Here is an 18,426-nt window from a genome sequence, read left to right on the forward strand (position 1 = left end):
GGATGCAGCGCCTTGTTAAACCCTATGATACAATTTGTGAATATGGGCCATACAAATAACATCTGATTGATTGAATGACAGTTTCAGACAGTTGATGTCATATGTCAACTGACAAAACTAATGATTATATTAAAGTTCTCAACAGACAGGACGAATAATAACAGGAAAACGAAATAGTCTTTGTGAAATAATTATATCAAATTTAGTATAATTCAATATTATGTATTGTTTGATACATTATACTTTGTATAAGTGTCTGTGACTGTCCTTGAAAAGTGCTTTACAAAAGATATTGTTATTATTTTTAATCCGATAGCATTTAACATCAAAGACAACAAATGATATAAAACAAAATGTAAAATCACAAATGCAAATTAAACATAATTTAAAAGGAGCCTAATGTCCATAAAAAAAGACATAAGAATGAAACCAGTTCTCTGAAGCAGCGAGCTGGTGACAAACTCTTCTTAACATCAGTGATTTCTTGATTTGTTAACGTGCTTCCTCCCTGACTCACCGAGTCCCAGCTGCTCTGACGTCAGCCTGTGAACTGCATTCGCTAAATGGGACAAAACAAAATCTTGCAGTGGATAACTAGAAGAGGGGAGGGGGGGGGGGGTTGATTTGTGCAGAGGTGGGCAGGACGACTTCACGCTGTCTGAATTTGACCGAAGCCGGGTGGAGTCGGGGGTGCAGAGGAACGAGGGCGCTGACAGGATTGATGAAGGCCCCGGTGTCACCCGGCTCCTCCTCGTCTTTTATCTGGGAGCCATCGCTCCCCTCCCCCGGTTATTTCCTCCCTGCTCCTGGATCAGATTTCCTCGGCTTCCTCCGGTGGATGTCGCTGGAAAGGATGCACAGAAATAAAGTGGATGCAGCTCAGTGCTCCAGGGACTGAGACCAGGGGACAAGTGACTCGTTCTATTGACACTGGGACGAATGCAATCGGCCGGAAAGCATCAAATAAAATATCCGTTATTTACTATTTACTATTTTGTGATTTGGACAAATTCCTCGTATGGTATGATCCATATTTCCTGGGAACAGAACTGGCCTCAGTTTATAAACTGTTTATAAACTTCCCCCAAAGGGAAGCCATAAATCTGTATTGCCCCTGGTGGTTGGTTGCAGTATAGTTCATGCACCCAGCCTCCTCCATGTTAGTAGATGGGACATGAACCAGAGACCAGAGTTCTTATCACACAGATGAATGTCTGTGTGTCTGAATCAAGGTTCTAATGAGTTAATTGATGATTTAAAAACCGGGTCAAACGTCACAATTGATTCCTGAGACTGACGTTCGATTGGTTGAGGAGGTTATCTTTTCCCTTACGGTTTATTATTGGTTTGTTTGCTTGTGAGCATTGTAAAGCAGAAATCACTGAATGGATCACCATGAAACATGGTGGGAGGATGAAATATGTGTCAGGGAAGAAGCCATTGAGTTTTGGTGGGAATCTGGGAGTATTTTTCACCTTCTTTAACTTTATGTAATAAAGTAATAGAGACCAGTTCATGGATGTTGATGAAACTAATCTGGTTTATCTGGAGGACTGATGTTTATGAGTGTGTGTTGGTGCAGATCCAAATAAAAAAGTTGATCTACATTAATTTAAATGTGGTTTGAGAAGTTGAATTTTTGGTGGAGACTGAGAGACTCTGGTTTAGAGAGTAATTCAACCTGTTTAAATTCAGTATTTATAAGTTCAGCTCTTTCTCATACTACAGCTGAAGAATTCAGATTGTGAATCTCGTCTGAACGATCTGGAGGATTTGCTGCTGATGTGAACGCGTCTGGGCAGAAAACCTGTGAAAGACAAACTCAGGGTTAACTCCGTGGCTCACTCTCCCGGTTCTACCTGCAGGTCATGGCTGACACCGGCTTAAATAATGGTGAGGGGGACATCCTGCTCTGCGTCTGACCCCTGAAAGCCCCTGATTGATGGAGCAGTGACTGTGGATTCTCAGTTACCAGTAGATTTACCTTATTAAACCACAACATCTTTGTTTCTGTTTGTTGGTAAGAAGCTTCTTCGGGTCCTGATGGTGAATCCGTGGTGAAGAAGTGTCGTCCAGTTTTATTGTGTTTTAAACAAACTAGTTCTGTCCCCCCCCCACTTGTGACTCACTCGTCTCCCCTCTTGTCCGACACCTCCCACCTTCCACCCCCCCCAGCTACCTTCCCTCACCTCACCCTGCCTCCTCAGCCCCCCCCCCCCCCCCCGCCCGCCCGACCTCCCCAACAACAGGCTGTGACACACCAAGACGCAGGCTATTTTTAGACGGATCACACTGTGAGTCTGCATATTGTTTTCTTCTCACACAACAGAAAACAGCCAACTGTAATTATTTTTGATCCCCCCCCCCTCCTCTTCCTCCTCCTCCTCTTCCTCTGTGGCTGGAAATAGCTCTGGTCCCGAGCTGTGGACGCTGGGAGAGGGGACGACCTTCCAGTGATACATTTACTCAGGGTTAATGAATGGCGGCTCGTTAAGAGGCCGGTCACTCTGGATGGGAATGGAAACGATGACGCGGGCGTTTGACTTCAATCATCTTTAAAAACGATATGAAATGTTCTTTCCCATGGTTCTTTCCTCCCGTGTCCGAGCAGGAACCCGAGCGTCCGTGCCGTGGGTTTGATTTCTTTGATGTTGTTTGTCCAAAGGCCAAGTGCTCTCCCCCCGTACCTTTACCTCCGTCAGGGCTGGTGAGGTGGAGCTGCAGTTCCTCTTGACCATCTGCCATGACACTTTCCCCCCCCGTGACAATAACAGGCCGGCGATCAGGGGGGGGGGGAGTGGGCGGAGGAAGGATACACAAATATTCCTGCTGGTAATTATAGCCCGACACCTCGAGCTGATTCACAATGAGAGCTGCAGCTTTTCCTCGGGGGGATTTAAGATTCATCTTTCAGTTTCTAATTGAAGGGTTGTTATAAATAACTCGTCTCTGGATTTAGAACGTAAAGAAAAAGACAAGAAATACTTTTATTATCGTCAAGTATTATCAGTTATTATAAGCTATAGGGCTCCATGGTGGTGGTGGTGGGACACGACTCCTCATAAGGACGATTTTATTTTGTGTTTGTCTCCAAAGTTCCCACCGTGTCTTGATCTGTGATCAGTTTGAATAATGTTTGCTGAGCACCACAGAGCTATGGGAGGAAATCAACTGTGACCAGGACTGAACTGGTTTCATCCCTGACACCAGATCCTTCCACCAGGTTCAGATATTTTACATAATCCTGTTAAATACAGACAAACAACCAGAGAGGGGAACGTCAACTCCTGAATGAAAAACGAATATCTCAGGATGGAAAAGAGGAGCCGCACATGTTCTCTGGGAGCTTGTGGTGATAAGAGCAGATTAATAAATCCAGACTCAAATCTTTAGAAGAATTGATGTAACATATTTCTTCCTTGTTTTGTGTTGACCAACAATTCAACCCCACAGTTTAGGAAATCTAGTTAAATCTCAATATTTGTAAGTCTGATTTAAAAACCTCCTGATCAAAGTTATGGCAAATATAAGGTTCTACAGAGTTGCTGGAGGTTTATGTATTTTTTTATTTCCAACATATGAACAGAAACTTATAGAGATGAAATTATGATTGATGTCTGAATCAAATCAGAGCAGAGATAAAGAAAGGATATAAGTAAATGAATAAGAACAGACTATGTGTGTCTGCTTTATTTTAAAAAGTGCTCTGTAAAATACTTTATCATATTATTATACATCCTGTACTTCATCTTAACAGATGTTAATATGATATGAAGATATACTTTATGGTTTACTGTATAGAGCGGGATAAAGATATAATGAATGATCTCTCCCTGCACAGCTGCAGAGAAAGTAGTGCAGCACAGCGGCATAACGGCTCTCGCTTGGCAAAGCAATGCCATCCCATCCCAGAATGCAGTGCGGCTGCGTTATGTAAGAGGCTGTTCTTTTCTATTCTTAGCTCTACCTCGATGAGACGCAACTGTGCCGGTTGCCTGAGAGTCAAAAGGCGCAGGGATCTGATGAGGCGGGGATGGTCCGGGAGGTGAGAAGCGGCACAGTGGGCTGCTCCGCCATCAGGCTCCCACTCAGGGACATGGGCAGGACGCAATGACCATATTTGGTACTTGGAGGAAGTACTGGTGAATGAGTGGGAGTGCGAAGGAGGAAGAGGGGGGGGGGGGGGGGGGGGTTATATATTTGATAGTACGACATGAGAGGCCTTCACAGAAAGAATGTTTACAAAATCCTAAAATACACAGAAAACACCTGAAATGAACGTCCTGTTCCTCAACGTGTGAGGCGCTGCAGCCAGCGACAGGCCGCCTCCATCTTTACACCAGCTCTCCTTTCTAATGCCCATCTGTCGGGTGTCATCTCCATTGTGTCGGCCGCCCTTGTCCTGATCCCGGTCTCCAACTGTTTCAGATTCTTCTTAATTGCTGCCCGATCCAATTAAGAACATGTCCTACAAAGCTCCGCAGAGGCAGATGTGCAACAGTCGCTGTCCCAGTGTGACGCAGGGTCATGTGACCGGGATTTAAAACGGCCTTAAGGACACTGGGATCTAGTCCTGAGTGCTCTTATTTCTGGGAATTCTGTGTTTCTAGGAATCTGTTAATTCTAAATGCACAAAAAAAAACATTTAAAGGATTGATTATATTGTTTTATAACCCAAATAGAGTAACAATCCAGAATCCAGATTTGATCATAACGATGTGGTGAAAGCTTTGAAACATCATGTTTTTAAAAGACAATATTTTTCTAATAATGCTTCAAGTGAATCTGATGAGAAAGGGAATATAGTAAAAAGCTTGACATCACAACAATACCAAACTTTAACATGTTTTATATCCATAGATTTCTGTTCCGATACGTTTCCCCTCGAGCGTTTCATTCTAACAGGGACCGACAGAAGTGAAGCGAAGACTTTGACTAATTTTTAAATGTTTGTTCCTGCGACGACGTTTCCTCTGAATTGTCGTCTGAAATATTAAACAGTTCCAGGGACTCGAAGTCGTTCCTTTAAAAACCTTGATGGTCTCTGTCACCAGGCAGCTTCTTCACAAACCTCCCTCGTTCAGGCTCCACACAAACAAGTAAACCATCACAGGCTGTTCAGCATATGTAAGAAATGAGGTTTCCCAGCTGCTGCACAGAGGTTTGTTTTCACCACAGATGAGGGGACTTTCCATATACGTACATCTGCACCTCACACAGGAGGAGAAGACGTCAACTTGGAAATACATCGAGGACCGAGAGCTTTTGATAAAAGACGAGCTTTCAACCAACACACGATTTCAAGACAAGCTTTTCAGGTTCAATAATATGGATATGAAATATTTCTGATGCGCTGATATGGACGGAGATGGTTTTTGCTTTAAAACCCTGAAGCGTCAGCGAGCTCGTGGCCTCAGAATCACCCGGTGACCCCGGGTTCATCCCCGGGTTCATCACAGAGTTCATCTCCGAGTGGATGCATCAGAAACTCTTCACCTGTCACATTGTTTGCATTCTTTTGTTTTTCTTTCCCTCTGAACCTGAGTCGTCCTGAGGCTTGTGTTGCCTCAGCTCTTTCCTGTTTGCTGCTTTGATCAACAACAACACTTTTGTTCTATTTTATTTTGTCTGGCATTAATGATCTGAAGATGTAATTATATAATTTATATCCTAGAAATAAAAACTGGACACAGAAACACGGAGAGCACAAAAAACAAATATAGAAGAGGAGATTAAATACATACAAACACACAACAAATAGTGAGATTAGACAAATAATCCACAAATACATGGATGAGTCTGATATACTCGATTATCTCCCAATAATCAGATTAAACAGAATAATAAGAACAATCAGAGGAACACAAATAAAATCCAACTAAACAAAGAATAAAACCATTTGAAATAACAGCTCCTCTCATCCACACTGGTCCCAGTCGCCCGACAGGCTGAGGTTAATTAGCCGGGTTTTTTGCCTCGGGCTCATTTGTTGGAGTACGAGATGGATTCTGCTGCGGCGCCACACAAATTATCAAACTGGCTGTGAAGACGAAACGTTTCTCAGATTTCCACTAATCATTCCTCTCACAAAGCATTTGTAAAAACCTGTGAAGTTTTCAGGGGCCGAACACAAACGCACAATTCTGTTCGCTCATGATTTCACTCGTGAGCTGAAATGTGTTGAAAAGGAAATGTTCCTAATTGTCGACCATTACAAACATTAAACAGGTTTTATTCTCATATTTGTTTATCCTGTGATGTTAAGGTAGACTATTGTGAAGTGAAAAACTACTAAATACAGTTAAATATAGTATTAAATACAATGAAGAATTTATGTCCCAGTTTTAATCCCGTGTCTCAGAGTTACTTGTTCATTCCTCTCTCTCAAAATCATGTTATTTTAGTTTCAATTGTTTGACGACTCATCCTGTGATCAGGGGCGTGTACTTATCCTGCGTCCAATCAGAAAGCTCCTCTCAGGAGGTGGTGGAGACCAAACTCGGAGCTCGAAGAGGGTGGACATGCAGACATGAGTCCAAATGAATTCTAATGCTGCTCTGTAACTTCTGGATGTGGAGATAAATGAAGAATGACTTTTTGCAGGTTAACAAAAGAGTTCAGGTCTTTTTTTTGTGTCTTAAGTTCCTGAAACGTGTGTGAACGTGTGTGTAGCTGTTCCCAGTGGCCGCCTTCAAAGTCTGGGGGAGAAGAATCATAGATTTTGTGCAAAAGGCAGTAAATCGTACAAGAGGGTGAAGACTTAGACCGTCAAACAGTCTCTCTCTTCTCTGGGGTTCTCGTAGTGCTGAGCTCTGTCGTTTAGAAGCAGCTGAAAACTAAAAGTACAAATTAGATGTTCGAGGTTCAGAGGAGAGAAAAGCAGAAGTTCTCAAAGGGCAGGAAATGTTTCATCCACAAAATCCTTCTCTGCTTTATTAAGATGCTGAATCATGCTGAATACCTGTCTAATAAAAATATCTTTTCTCATAACTTCCTCTGTTTCTCCGTCTCTCACACAAACTCTCTGTGGAACCTTCTCCCTCCAGACTTCAGCGACCAGCTGCTGGAGGTGGTCGGCCTGGAGGGGGCGATCGAGATGGGACAGATCTACACCGGCCTGAAGAGCGCCGGACGCCGACTGGCTCAGTGTGCCAGCGTCACCATCAGGTCAGACCCCCCCCCCCCCCCCCCCATGTTCAGTCCGCCCTCCTCCCTCAGGTCTCCGCCCCCCCCTCATCTTCTCCGCCCTCTGGTCGACCAACTGGAACAATCCACCTCTCGATACATGCGTGATCAAAAATGTATTTTCTCCTGAGTGTTTTTGTGCATCTGAAGCTCAAAGTCCCTGCAGGAGCCAAACAACAACATGCATGTAGCTCTTCAATTATACATCTCAACTTCATGCTTCAGCCTTCGCCTCAGGACTGAGTCACAGAGCCAGAGACGATCCATGGGCTGGATCCTGAACACGCAGGATTCACTGAGCTCAGAGGAAAACAAATGAATTATTATATCTCCTTTGTTTTTTATAACAAAGAGCAAAAACCTTCACGTGGAAAGATTCTTGATTTTTGCTGTGGCTGCTGTTTGTCCATTAGTCCTGGTGACGCAGATGTCCATCATCCCTCACGTCCGCCAGGGTAACAAGCTGACCCCTGATTGGACGTCCACGTGCCGCCGAAAATATTCCAAACATTAATATTTTGCGTATTTTGAGCCAGAATCTTCACGTAGTGATCAGTAGCTGCGCTGTGGTGACAATAATGTACATTTCAAGCAAAAAGAATAATCAATAGAAAGAATCAAATCAATTACAACAAGATAAAAAGCGAGGGAAAGATAAAACTCGAGGATTTCATTCCTCCATCAATGATTGGCCACTTTATCCCCATATGACTATATTTCTCAGACTTCTGTGTTTCTTATTCACACAGACGTGTTAGTGTTGCTGTGACGGACTCGGTCCATCAAACCCTCACATTGTGTCGGTCACTGTGCTGACGAGGGGACGTCTACACCCGCTCAGCAGAGAGCTGCTCATATTTTCCTCCACCCGAACTGAGAGAGCATTCATCACAGTCATTCTCCCACACAGTGTTTCTGTAGCCGCAGAGCCACGCAGGGAAGTCTTAAACCAACTCTGCCTCTGTGTGTGTGTGTGTGTGTGTGTGTGTACAGTGGCTCTGTGAGTTTAAAGGGGGGGGGAGGGGGCTGTCTGGGAATGGCTCTCCTCATGGGAACAAAGGGTGCAGTGTGTGACCCTGTCCTGGGACAGTGTGAACAGGCCTCTCGTGCCTCTGAGGTGTGTGTGATCTGACCTCCTCTCTCTCTCTCCCTCCTGTCCTCCCTCGCTCTGCCTCCCCCCCACACCCCCCTCCTCTCTCTCCTCCCCTCCCTCCCTCTCTGCAGGACGTCCCGGCGGCTGCCCATGCAGATTGATGGCGAGCCCTGGATGCAGCCCCCCTGCACGGTGAGACTGAACTCCACCACTGCAGCGTTTTCAATCACAATACAACAGAATAGAAAATGTCCTCCTGAGACTCATAGATGTCAGGACTTTAGTATTGAGTGGACAAATTCAGTTCAGTTTTGGAAAAGCACAACATTCCTCCAGTGGGGCTGAGTTTTAGAGACGCTACGAGTTTAAAGTCTGCTGGTCCTGTGTCAGTTTGAAAACTCCGTGACAGCGTTTTGAATCTGGAGGAGCAGAACACTGCGTAGACATGTTTCACTATGGTCCATGACCCATCTGCTAACATGGAGGAGGGAGGATTTAGGTGTTATACTGCATCCAGCCACCAGGTTGGGATCCAGATGCTGTGGGAGCCGTCGTGTCGTCCATCTTTCTTTCCAGTCTGTGCTCAACACCAGGTCAGGCCTCACTGTGTCTCAATGGTTGTGGAGTTTTCTCAGCAGCCCTGAGCCTCTGGATGTGGATGCACATCTGCAGTCCTCCTCCCTGACAGATGAAGTCAGCTGCATGTGTCGAACTCGGCTTCTTCTCAGCTCTCATCCAGTCTTGGCTCATTTCTCTGCTCTTTTGTTCATCTCCCTCCTCTGCACTCCCCCGGCTTCAACCTCCTACACCGCCAAGCCGTCGGATAGCTCAGCCCGGCTGTAGTCTTTAGAATCGACTGTTATTTATCCCTCCTCAAAGCCTTTTTAACTGTTTTTCATTTTGTCAGAGTAAACCTTGGTGGAGGCGGAGGATGCAGTGCTCTTTGGTCGTGTTATGTGGGTTATATATTATAAACAAGGTGGCAGCGACTGGTTTTATAAGGCTCTGCTGTGAGGAGCCAGGAAGTGATGACTGTCGTCCTGAGAGCAGGTTTCTGTACGAGCCTAACAACCTCATCCCTCTGTCTGATTCCTACAGATCAGGATCACGCACAAGAACCAGGTCCCCATTCTACTGGGCCCGCCGCAGAAGACGCCGTTCTTCTTCTTCAAGAAACGCCGCGACTAGGACCCCTGCATGCACACGCCATGAACACACACATTTTACAAAACATATGCACACACACAAACACACAAACAAACATCAGACGGCTGGTTGGGAATTAAAATTACAGGAAGTGGAACGTTCCCAAAGTCTGGATGCCAACAGACAACTTGCAGTGACAGCACCTGAAATGAAAAGACTCCATACACAGCACCGACCTATTCCTGTGTAACCATCATCCAGACATGGATTCAACCCCCCCCCCCCCAGCTTCTGAAACACGACGAGGATGTTTACAAGGCCGGCGAGTAAACAGAGTGGGAACCCGGCCCTCGGTTCCAAACACCTGTCTGAATAATGAAAGAGTGGTTTCTTGTTAGAGCGCTTGCACCAGGGACTGACCGAGGGTGGGGGGGGGGGGGCCCCATCCATTATTGACTCATTGTGTTTGTGGGTTGACGGTACTGGGGCGTAACAGTGGCCTGGAAGCATATAGGGCTGATTTGATCCCCTTAGCGTCACTGGCCTACAAAATAAAACACCCTTTAAAGAACATCCACAGACTCTGCAGAGGATCTGGACTCCGGAGGAAGTGCCTGTCCAGTGGTCGCTCCATAAACTGACCCGGGTGGAGATTGAAAGTGGAGATTGGAGCTCATCCTCAAACTCATTTTGTCCTGCGAGGTTGTTGCTCCCCCCCCCCCCCCCCCCCGCGGTTTGTATTTACGGCAGCACTGACAGGGGGAACTAAATTTATCCCTCTCCTCCAGTGAAACCCAACGCCTAATTACCGTGTCACACACCGAGTCACAATGTCAAGTGTGCTGTCACAGTGCGAATCCCAGGGCCTGCCCCTGCTGGAGGCGGGGGGGCGGCTTTATCACCATTTCTTCATCTACCAAATAACGATGAGACGTCACGGAGGAAAAGGACCAATCAGGAGGAATCGTGGTTTCATCGCAGAAGGTGGAAGACACTGTGGAGTTCAGTGTTTTATAAAGAATGTATCGTGTCCCCACAAACAGAGTGTATTCCACAGTATGTGCAGAAAGTGGTTATGTATATTTCTGCGAAGTAGATGTAGCGAAAATATTCTGTACACACAGTTGTGTATATCATTGTTATTAACGTGGATCTTTTAGATTAGAGGGGTTCAGATCCGTCAGAGGTGCTAACGCCTGAAGACAGTTTTCCACTTTGTCTCGTTTGCATCAGATTAGATTTGAATCAATGAGGCTTCGTCTTCTCCTCTGTTTGGTTTTTCAGGGTATCTGTGAAAACATTTAATACAACAAAATAATCCCAAGTCAGGGTCCAATCACAAGCTTTCAATGACAACATGTGATCTGCATCAGCAACTCGTCAAGTTTACACTAATTGATTGATAAATAGTTGTCGATAGTCAGGTTTTTATTTCAAGTTATGACTTAAAGTTAGTTCATACGACATAATTGATGCTGTGTGGAGCCACAAATGGTTCAAATGAATATATCTGATCCATAAATCTACTACATTTATTATAGAACTGTAGAATTCCCTATTGAGTACATTACATGTCTTGATAACTAATAATTATATTTAAATAAATAATCATATCAGTCCAAAAACCAAGAATCAGTTTAGTAAACTATGAAAAAAACAAGACATAAATTGTATTTCTAGAACTTAAGTGAGTCGGACGTTTGTGGAAAACTGTCGCCCTGCTTGGATCATATGAGACGGGGTGAGACAGGGTGAGAAGGGTGAGACAGGGTGAGACGGGTGAGACAGGGGTGATACGGGTGAGACAGGGGTGATACGGGTGAGACGGGTGAGACAGGGTGAGACGGGTGAGACAGGGTGAGAAGGGTGAGACGGGGTGAGACGGGGTGTGACGGGGTGAGACGGGGTGAGACAGGGTGAGACAGGACGAACTGAACCTCGCTGACATGCAGGGTCGGGCTGCGATGCCTTTACACCCTGATTCCCTTTAAATCCCACTGAGCGGACCCTCTCTCTCCCAGGCTCCTCCTCGCTCAGGACGGAGTTCAGGTTCGATGAAGCCATGAAACACAAGTGACATTAAATTCAATCTCCTGAATCACTGAGGGAACATCCTCCTCCTCCTCCTCCTCTGCCGAAGGAGCCTGGGCGTCCGAGGCCCCGGTGGTGACCGAGTGCATGTTTACAGTAGCTCTACATTTACTGAACGAATGGTTTTAGAACAGCTCTATATTACCAAGTGTATATATTTGTTTATAATATTTTATCTGAAGTTAACTTACATCACCGCATGCCTGCTGAAACAAAAGGAGAGTGAACAAACGGAGAGTGTGGATCTGATTACTCTGAAAACCATCCTGAAACTTAAAAATTCACCCGATCTGATGTGTGTCCTTGTGATTTTCATTCCTTTTATTTTATTTTGAGGGCGGGGGGGGGGGGGGGGGGGGTCAGCATGTTTTAGAAAAAGGCAGAAGAGATTGTAATATTTAAAGGAAAAGAAAGAAAGTAGAATTACCACATGAAGTTTTTCCTCCGTTTGTGATTTACTGTTGGATCATACACACTCGCCCCCCCCCCGACACACACACACACACACACACACACACACACACACACACAGTGAGTTTCCAATTTGTGTCACAGCTCATGTCTCGTGTCCCTGATCAATGACCTCGTCAGATAAATGGATCCACTCAGATTTACACAACGACAGGGAAACAACAATTGTTTGTAAGAACTGTTTAGAGTATTATGCTTTAATTTATCCCCCAAAAAAAGTTTACATCTGATTCTATCAACACTTTAAAAGCAAAACAAACAAACGGAGGTGAAATCTGTGTCTGTGTCCGTCTTCATCTGCAGGTTCCTGAAGCTGAAGAGATAAGAACACAGAGGACAATGGTGAGACTGTGGCTGCTGCTCGGTCACAGATCTCACATTAAGTTAGTTTAATCTCCCTAAACTGATTATTCCTTTAATCAGCTGGTCACTGTAGCTTTTAACAAACATCACATTAACAGGAGGAAATGGAACATTTGCTTTTCACTTGGCGTTCGACCAATAGCTGCATTGTTGTGTAGTTGGAGGATGTCTGCAGAATATGTCCAGACCTTCTCCTCCTTTTATTTATGAACAACACAGCAGGAGAATCTCCACTCAGACGAGTTCACAACAACACCAAGACAATTGTTATCTTTTTGTTTTGATTTTGTATCTGTCCCATGTTAGAAGTGTTGTGAACACACAAACACACACACACACACACACACTCACACACACACAGACACTCACTTGTGGTGAATCCTGCGGAGAGTTTTTACTCGGAGGCTGGCAGGAGAAAATCCTGAGAAAGTCCAGATGCTGTCACTCTGACATCTGCTCACTCACAGAATCTCCTGAGGATCTCCAGAGTTCAGTGTCTTAGAGCAGTGAGACACAATGAGATTGAGACAAATTATAAACTGCCCCTCGTTTGAATGTTCCTGTCTGACCCGGACAATCTCCTGCTTCCACCTTCACATGTGAAACTCACATTTTCCAGAGTCCGAATCTCAAAACAGCTCAAATTTTTCTTTAAATCTTACATATCACTGTATAATAGTTAATATCAGCAGCACGTTCAGTAATCAACAGGATCACAGTTGTCTGTTTCAATCTGCCCCCCCCCCCCCCCCCCCCCCCCCCTCGTCCTCGTCCTCTGAGGCCGTGGTTTGATCCCCTCCTGGTCCTGGGACTGATTAGAGCCATCGAGTGACATCAGAGGCACAGAGCGGTCGCTCCACATGTTCATAAACATCATCAAAGTCACAGATGAGAGTCATGACACGGCTTCGGGGGAGGACGACTACTGTGTGTAAACACCCCCCCCCCCCTCAGGGTCAGGGTGGTGGGGGGCTCTCAGCTGACAGAGGGTCAAGGGCAGAACGTCCCCCCCTGGGCCTCCTCCATCCAGGGCCTGATTGGATGGAGGAGGGTGAAGAATCAATTGTCCCGCCTCTGCCCCGTGTCTGTCTCTGTGCCCCCCCCCCCCTCTGCTAGCTGATGGACATTTGACCAAATAAACACAAGAGCTCAAATATGAAGTGTGTCCCTGTTGTTTTCCTTAACCTTACAAATCAATTGGATTTTTCTTCATGGTTATGCAAACCACTGAAGTGAATAACAAACTTTCACCAGCGACTAACAGACATTCTACAACAAACTTAGACAAAGAAAGACTTCGTCTCGTTCAAGCAACATGGAAGTCAGTGACTGTGTTTACATCGGTTCACTGGTTGATTTCAGGTTTTTGTGTTTAAGCATGTAAACTACATCCTATAGATATTATACTGGTTGGAGAACTCTATGGGAGATTGATTCCCACAGTTCACAGACATGCTACTGGTTTGACTGGAGACTGAATTAACTGTAGGTCTGGCTCTGGGGGTCAGCCCATGATACACTGGTGACTGGAAGCGGTGCAGATAATGGACCGGAGCAATGAGGTTCGACACATAAAACAAGAACAATCTAGGGTAATAAAAATAAACTAGAGGGATAATCTATTTCACCACGATAAGGAACATGAAAGGAAATTCCTGGATCCGCCTGTTTATCCGTCTCCGCTCCAAATTAAGTATTTAAAACAACCTCCTCGAAGGAAACTACTGGAGACAGTCCCAATAAAATGTCAACCAGACGTCCACAGATCCCAGATGATGTGGTTTTCCCTTTGGCTTTTCATGGATCTCCACCAGCAGGTTGACATTTGAGCTTCTGAGGAAATTATGCAATAAAAGTGTCTCTGCTCTTCAACCCCCAAAACCAGACTGAGGACTTCAGGAGAGAGAGAGCAACGCCACACCAACAAGCACCTCATCTGTTTGAAACTGCATTGGACCTGGTCTGGTTCCGTCTGTCTCTGTCTATATCACCTTAAATATGGGAAGGGTCATATGGTCCCTTGAAAGGCACATTTTTTGTTGTTGTTATTATTATTAAAATGATCTTTTCCTCTACGGCGACATCACTTTTCTCTGTTTCTCCAACACTTTAGATTCTGCATTTTTACGACTAACCCTTGCCTTTGTGGTCAAACCCCTGCAGAGAACTGATCCAACAGTAGCAGAGTGTTTTTTTGGGAAGACATGGACTCATAAAGAAACAAAGAGAATGTCAAAGGAGTAGGAGGTTGAATCAAGCAGAGAGAGAACGGCAATAAAGGAAAGTCTGGTTATACAACTGAGCGCTCAGAAGAGTCGGCCCCTGGCGAGGCTTGTTCAGTCCGGCTGCTAAGATAACAAGGCAGGAATTATCTCCCAAAGTGCTATTAATAGCAGGCGAGTCACATCTTGTCCCTCAGCGAGAGCATCCCGCGCCCAGAGGCGCTGCTTTCCATTTTCAAACTCTTTCTGAAATGTGCATTTTAACAGAAGCTCGGGCGGACGAGCGAGACTCTGAGCTCAAAGTCCCGTCCTCCGATGGGATGAGGGAATAAACAGAGTTTGATTTTGACACTGGAATTTGCTGATGGGGAGTTTTTCTGGTGTGTGAAGCACTTTTTCACTCAGGTTGGTGGAAAAGTTCAAAGTTCTCGACAAAACAAAGTCTGTTCAGCATCTTGTCCTGAAGCTCTCAGTCATTAATGACCTCTGACCCTTCTGAAGGGAACTGACACATCAACGTCTGAGGGGAAGTGAACAACAAGCATCTTACACAGACGTGTTAACAAATAACAAATAATAAATGTATTCATTTCATTAGAGGTTAAAATAAGATTTTATTGAAAAGAGGAAATGTACGAGCTACAGTAGTAAAAAATGAGTTGTTAAAATTAACTCCACCTTTAGCAGCTGCAACATTAAAGTTTAATGCATCAATGATTATGGTCCAGTGATAAAATGAAATGGAAAAAAGTAAATAGTTGGTACTTTTACTTTTGGAACTTTAAGTTTAAATGATGCTGATACTTTAATAATTACTTACCCCTCTGGAGTCTGTTATCCCGTCAGCATGTTTAAATCGTGTTAACAGATTTTAGAAATAATTATATAATAAGATATAATTATGTAATATATAGTATAATCCTATACTGGCAATGTTTGTAGAAAATAAGAAAGGGTTTGACTAAAATGTGACTTTTACTTATAACAGTGATTATTTCTACACAGTTTTATTAGTTAAGTAAAACAGAGTAGTTAAGTTAAAAGTACAATTACTCGTAGTGTCCTAATGCAGTAGTAGAATTCCCAAGTATCTGTACTTTACTTGGGTATTTGTCTGACAACTTTTACTTGCGAAATTTCAACACAAATATCTAAACTATAATATATTTTATAATAAAACTGTATTTACGTGAAATGAGTCTCAGTTTGCTTTGCAGCCAGAATAGAAAATGACCTTCAGAGGGGAGCTCAGTACACGTGAGTACACTTCAGAGCTTGTACTTTTCAAACACAAGTACTTGAGTGAAGAATGTGTTGACGTCACCGAGCCAAACATCATCTTCCTTTAGCAGCTTTCTCACCTGCAGAGTGAAGCGGTCTTAGGAGCAGGATTAACCCACATCGCTCTCAGCAGGCGCCGCCGCTGACCTGGCCGTTAGCTCACTGTCACACTAACCTACAGTGGTCGTCTTCCAGGGAACAGGACATTGGCGACTTAAACCTTTGCTCCACCTTCACACCCACGGCTACCCGGAGAGAGAGAGAGAGAGAGAGAGAGGCAGAGTATGTACACAAGCAGTGTGTCGCCCGCTGCATATGGCACATTTATTTAAGGAAAGCGTGAGAACAGCAACACAATGTGCCTCGCTCTCCACACGCCTCCAAATGACCACCCACCACATCCGCCCAAGCCGAGCGCTGCAGCGTGGGGCCTGCAGGCTGCAGCTTTAGAAACAGTCCGACTGAGACGTGTCCTCTGCTATTTAATGCTTCACACACACACGTACAATTAACTCTGACAGCGGGGATATTTTTGAACGGTCTCACCTCCACACTTTTCAGAGATAGATCTCTGAGCGGAGGCCGTGAAAGGCGAGGTGTTTGCCTTTGGCCTTAGACCTCGGAGACGTCCAACTGACAAACATAGCTCTGTATCCGATGTGGCAGCTCGACACGTTTGTCTGTTCTTACTATTATTGCCCCGGCAGCAGGCTCATAATCTCTGCATCGTGGCTGCAGGGATTTGCCGGGGATTATAGTTTTCATACCAGCTGCTGGAGTTCGCTTTAAACAGAGTGACGTCTGCAGTGATGTGAGTTTGAACCAGAGATTCCCGATTTGGAAACTGCAGGTGATAATGACAAAGTTATTTATTTATGACCTTTAACCTCTGGCCTCCAGCAGCCGCTCCTGTGCACGTGTGCATGTGAGTAAACAGGCAGGAATGGTGATGTCTTATTCTCCATCAAATACATAATAGCAGTCCTTTTTCTTAATTTAAAAGAGTGAGAGGTTTGTATCACACATTAGATCAATTGTAGATCCAGCTCCGACATTTAGAACAAGTTTTTAAAAAGATGAACAACAAACCAACTGTGTTCCTCTATTTAGAGCATGTGCCGTCAAATGTGGGGGGGGGGCTGCAAGAAAAGGTCACAGCCTCGATAAAATCAAAACAGTTCATTCTCGGGTAAATATGAGTGAGCTCAGCAGATTTCACTGGTAAGTTTTAAGAAATAGTACTAATACTACACTGTGAAAAATACTCATGTCATCATTAGAAGTCCAGTATTGAAATTATACTTATTCTTCTCAGGCTATGTTGTTATTATTTTTGTGAATAAAAGGTTGTTCTTATGATCAGCATGTGTTTAAATATGTATAAATTACTTTTTGTTTGGATTCCCACGTACAATCTACTGTCCCTGGAGTCCAGTGTGGATGAAATGATATAAATATATAAACACATGCATTAAAATGATGAAACAGGTGATATAAGTATGTGGTGATGAAGTATTTATCACGCTACGTGGTTTGGAAACAGGAGCAACAGGAGTAGAAACCAGATGAAAGGTCACATGATCACCAGCGTTCATCACCTTCATCCAGAGTCAATAAAGATCTGAAGAACATTTTATTCTTATCTGGTCAAAGTGATGACCTCATCATCTGCACTTCCCTCACAGAACACACTTCAATTAAACCAGTCAGATTGTGGTTGATGTGTGTGAGTCAACACTGAGTGTGTTTGATAAACAGATTAACTGAGGACGTGTGACTTTGTAAAACACATGTGAGGAAGTAAGAGAAGAATCTAGAAGTAAAGCAGAAAGAACAAAGTCAGTGGGTTTCACATGTATGCAGATGATACAGTTTGTATATATCTTTATCAAGTACTGTCGATGTTAATATGCGTAAAAAGTCGCGTAATGCGTTGTTAAGAACTGTTTTTGCTAACAAAGGCTAGCTGGCTAATGTACACATCGTAAACTGGAACTCTATCAACACAGGTTGTTCGGGTGTGACATTATTCCGAGCTCCGAGGCTTAATGGAACAAGGCGTATTGTAATACTCTCATCTGAAAATATAGTGTGTAATAAATATAATGTAACAACTGTTATGACACTTTAACTTCCTGTGGCAAATAACAGTCTATTACACAATCAAGTCTCGAGTGTTTATTTTACAAACATATTGCACAATCCCTCCCCTGTAGCTTGTATTGTATCTTTAAATTTACAGTTTAGTTTTTTACAAATCTTTCTATTTTTTATATTTATACTGAATCACACCACATCCAATTCCTTGTATGTGTAAACCTGCTTGGAAATAAAACCTGATTCTGATTTTAAAAGTTAATAATTCCTTCTGAACGGTGGCGTAAACAACAGAATTGGAATCAATCAAGTAAATTAATAATACTTGTTTACAGTGTCGGGGTAAGTGAACTAAGTAGCAGTCAGGTTTTGTGTATTAGTTACAGTTACAGTTACAGTTACAGTAACGACTTCAGTACATTTCCACCGCAGCTGGCCCTTTAAGAAAAACACCGGGGAGGGGGCCAAGGGGGGGAG

At 44.0% G+C, this 18,426-nt stretch overlaps 1 protein-coding gene across 1 annotated transcript in view; it reads left to right on the forward strand.

The window, feature by feature from the left end:
- Nucleotides 1–10,132, forward strand: part of LOC133967681 (diacylglycerol kinase beta) — a 66,574-nt gene extending 56,442 nt beyond the window's left edge. The window contains exons 24-26 of the mRNA XM_062403281.1: nucleotides 7,047–7,167; nucleotides 8,410–8,470; nucleotides 9,377–10,132. Coding sequence (XP_062259265.1) covers nucleotides 7,047–7,167; nucleotides 8,410–8,470; nucleotides 9,377–9,466 — 272 coding nt within the window. The 3' untranslated portion in view covers nucleotides 9,467–10,132. The remainder of the gene's footprint in view (nucleotides 1–7,046; nucleotides 7,168–8,409; nucleotides 8,471–9,376) is intronic.
- Nucleotides 10,133–18,426: the final 8,294 nt, after the last annotated feature.

The sequence above is a fragment of the Platichthys flesus genome, chromosome 13, assembly GCF_949316205.1.
Source record: "Platichthys flesus chromosome 13, fPlaFle2.1, whole genome shotgun sequence".
Taxonomy (NCBI): Eukaryota; Metazoa; Chordata; class Actinopteri; order Pleuronectiformes; family Pleuronectidae; genus Platichthys; species Platichthys flesus.